The 3,931-nt window shown below is 57.8% G+C and overlaps 1 protein-coding gene across 1 annotated transcript in view; it reads right to left on the bottom strand.

Annotated features, from left to right (window-relative positions):
- The window catches only part of CFAP46 (cilia and flagella associated protein 46), a 67,203-nt gene extending 66,117 nt beyond the window's left edge, over positions 1-1,086 (bottom strand). Inside the window, 1 exon segment of the mRNA XM_025047544.1 lies at positions 898-1,086. Coding sequence (XP_024903312.1) covers positions 898-1,086 — 189 coding nt within the window.
- Positions 1,087-3,931: the final 2,845 nt, after the last annotated feature.

The following is a 3,931-nucleotide window of genomic DNA, read 5'->3' as shown; positions in this document are numbered from 1 at the left end:
CCCACCCACTCACCCACCCACTCACTCACTCATTCATCATTCATTCCACGAAGTGACTTGCCCCTCGCCCCGGCCAGGGCTGTGCGGGCTGTGGGCAGAGACATCACGAGAGCAAGCGCAGGGGCCCGGCCGGCTGTTCAGGGTGTGACTCTGCGCAGGGAGCAGGGCGGGGGACAGGGCCCCAAGCAGGGGCAGCTGGGCCGAGACCCAGAAGCCAGAGGGTGTGGGCGCCAGACAAGGGGAAAGAGGCCACCAGGACAGTAGCATGTGCCAAGGTCCGGAAGAAGGAGGGACGCCAGCTGGGGAGGGGGCCCTGCCGTGGGCCGGCGGGCAGGAGAGAGGGCCACTGTCTGGGTGGGGGTCAAAAAAGATAAATAAATAATAATTGGAGCCACTTTAAAACAGAGCTTCGACTTTGCCTGCGGGTGAAGATGAGGGTGCAAACGCAGACCACAGGACAGTGCTGGGGGCCCTGACAGAGTTGTGTCTAAGTTTTAGATGAAATTTAAAATCCGCGCACGGTGAAATGTACACCTGAGTACATACACAGTGTGCACAGGTGTATGGATGATAAACACGCTCACTGGCTGTCGTTTTGAGACCTAAGCTCCACATTTTCTTCCGGGTCTCCAGCCGTGCACCATCTTGAAGGCAGAAAGCTCACTTTCGGGTTCGCCAGCTGCCAGTTCCCCCAGACGGTTCTCCATGTGTCTGCTTATGCGTGAAGACACTCAGCACCCTACTCACAGCCGTCAAATATTTAAGCCGCCAAGGTAGTAGCTCCCAAATATCAAGTGCTGAGAGATTTTCTGAACCCTCGAGCTCTGAGCATCAAAGCTCTTTGTTCTGGTCACACGGCAGCCTTGAACATTAAGAGTGGAGCGCAAAGGCTCCTACTGAGTGGCACTTCGCTTGGCAAAGGCAGTCGGGGTCAGTCCGGGCTGCCCTTTTGCTGTTTTTCCCCGAGAACCAAGTGTGGAAGTTGTGGGGTGCCAGATGTTTCCCCTTGTCCCCTCGCTTCCGACGCTCCGCCTTGTCCTGGCTCAGGCCGGGAGAAGCCTGGAGCTTTGGCAAGGCAGCCCACATCCTCGTGGGCCAAGCCGTGGGGCGCCTGCCCACCGAGGGGCGTGCTGAACTCAGAAACACAGCAGCCTCGGGGCCCTGGGCCCCCGCCCCGACTGTTCCTGCACCTTCCTGGTTGGCCTCCAGCGGGCACCTACGCCCACCTGGATGGAGCAGGAAGCCCTTAGCGCACCCTGCCTGTCCCTAGAGTGGCATCTCAGGTCACTGTCTTTCCACACAGATTGTGCTCCGGGTCTGCATTCCCAGGCAAGACCCCGCAGGTTCGCTGGATCCGCCGGCTGGGCCGCTGTGACAAGGGCCCCAAGCCGCTGCCGACGACCGACCGGGCAGACCTGCCTGGGCTCTGGAGGCAGACCGTGAGATGGAGCCAGCCGTGCGTGGGGCTGAGGGCGGGCGGGGAGGGTCTGTTCCTGCTAACGTGCTACTGGGAATCCGACCCTCACTCGTGACGCCAGCGGCCAGTCCACCATCGCTCCTCGGACAAAGAATCCCTCGACTTGTCTTTTTCCTGTGCTCTCGAACTGGTGCTATGACCCTGTAGGTAAAGGTTTGCTGCAACTTGCGACACTGGACGGTTTCCTCCTGCGTGTATGTATCGAGGTGTGTGTGCTTGTGTGGGAACACGTGCACATGCATGCATTTTTCACGTCCGCGTGTATGTATTTCTGCATGTGTGCTTGCGTGTGTCTGCGTGGATATGTGCGCGTGCATATGTATGTGTGTGTCCATGTCTGTGGATGTGTGTACGTGTGTATGTCGCTGTGCAGATGTGTGCATACATGTATGTATGTGTTTGCGTGTGTGTCGAGGGCTGTAGCTCTTTGACAAAATCTGATTTCGTCTGTGACGACTGGCTCCTCTTAAGTCAACCTGGCAATTTAGATTTTTGCAGGAAAGCATTCATTTCATCCAGATCTTAACATGCTTAGCGTCAGACAAAGTTGCCTTTTATGGTTGTTTTTTGTTTTCTCTGTATCCGGGGCTATTTTCTTATTATTATTTCTTCATTTTGTGTCCCTTTTTCTTGGTTAGCTCAGCTAAGGGCTTTTCTATGGTTTTCACCTTTATAAAGAACGAGTTTTGGGATTTATTTATCGATCCTGTCATTTTCCAGTTTCAAATCATTAAGTGCTCCTCCGGTGCTCACCTCTGCTTAACTGAGCGGCGTGTGTGGTTCTTCCCGAGTTGGGTGCGTGATGCAGTCTCTTCCGCCTCGTTAACTGCCGTGAGGACAGAGCGCTGCTCCACATGCCGGTGCTCAGGGGACGTTTGTCGTCATGTCTTTTGGGCAGACGCTGAGGAGGGGCTGCTGGGCTACACGGTTTCGGATGCAGGGCGGTGATGGTGCCGAGCGCCTCGCACGTGCCCGCTGGACCTTTGGGTCTGATTCTGTGGCGCGTCTTTGGTTCAGGTGGTTCTGTTCAAGCCTCTTGCCTCGTCATTGAGTCGGGCTGTGTGTCTTCTCGCTGCGGAGTCCCCGGGTGCCTTGTGTGTCTGGATGCTCGTCCTTTATCCGCTCTCCATAGACTGACCGTTTCCCTTCACCCTTTGGATTTCGTTTACCTGCCCTTCCCAGCCTCATGCAGGTCACATGACTTGACTTTAAAGAACAAGTTGGCGTTGACTGGCCGGGGAGTGGGGGTGCGCAGGGCACGTGAGAGTCCCACTGTCACCACAGAATGGTGACTTCTACTTGGCTGGAGATGCCTCCAGCCGCAGGATCGTCTGGGTGGGCTGGGAAGGCCACAGGGCTTCAGCCAGGAAACTTCAACCTCGTTTTCCAATACCCGCTTTGTTACTGCTGGAATTTCCAGCAATAGCTCTGCACACCTGTCCCCTAGGACAGGGGTCCCCAACCCCTGGGCCGTGGACCGGGACCGGTCCGTGGCTTGTTAGGAACCAGGCCACACAACAGGTGAGCAGCAGGCGACGTGCGAACCTTCATCTGCATCTGCAGCCGCTCCCCAGCGCCAGCATCACCGCCTCAGCTCCGCCTCAGGTCCTCAGGCCTTAGATTCTCGTGGGAGCACCGGTCTCTAGTGCCTAAAGGTTGGGGACCGCTGCCCTAGGAATGTATGGGCTAGTTCTCTCACCAGCTGAATACGTCTGCCCGGGGGCCCAGGGCGAGGGGGCCACTGTGGAGCAGCCTCAGCAGCAAAGCGGAGCGGCGCTCCATCCTTACAGCCGTTAGCAAGGCTGAGCCCGACTCATCCATCTCAAGGGAACCCTCCCAGGCCCACTCCCCACACACTCGTGTACCCAAAATGGGGACACCCCCTTTGCTTGTGGTGCCAGGACCAGAGGCAGCCATGACCCCTCTGTAGGGTAACACAGTTCTGCCCCACGAACGTATCTCCTTCACTCCGCGGCATGGCGGAGGCTGTGGACAGGTTTCGTGATGATGCAGACTTCAGCCCCCCGGTGGAAGCCAGCACCCACGTGACCGCTAATGCTGGCTTCACGATGGCGGCTCTTTGGGGACCTTGCAGGAAGGCAGCTATGAAGGGTCCTCCTACCTGGCCGGTCCCTGATGGGATCCACCTGCGAGGACCTGACGACCGGCCTGCCCCAGGCGCTTGGTGCTGGGGAGGGTGGGCTGGTGGATTTCCTCCTCTGGTCTGAGGGTACGAAAGGGGCAGAAGGTCAGGAAAAGGGTGCCAGGAGGGGTCCCCGCGGTGCACAAAGCCACGTGGCAAGGGGAGCCTTCTGGAACTGCAGCGGCGACTTCCCTCTGAGGGAAGAGAAAGCGAGCTGCGGTCTCTGCCCCGCCTCCTGCCGTAGAACCCTAAAACCCTGGCACAGCCTGGGCCCTAACAGCACCAGGAGCACCTCTGCGTCTCATGAGGTG

This window comes from Pteropus alecto, unplaced genomic scaffold (assembly GCF_000325575.1).
Source record: "Pteropus alecto unplaced genomic scaffold, ASM32557v1 scaffold74, whole genome shotgun sequence".
NCBI lineage: Eukaryota > Metazoa > Chordata > Mammalia > Chiroptera > Pteropodidae > Pteropus > Pteropus alecto.
This window is presented reverse-complemented; position numbering and strand designations above follow the sequence as displayed.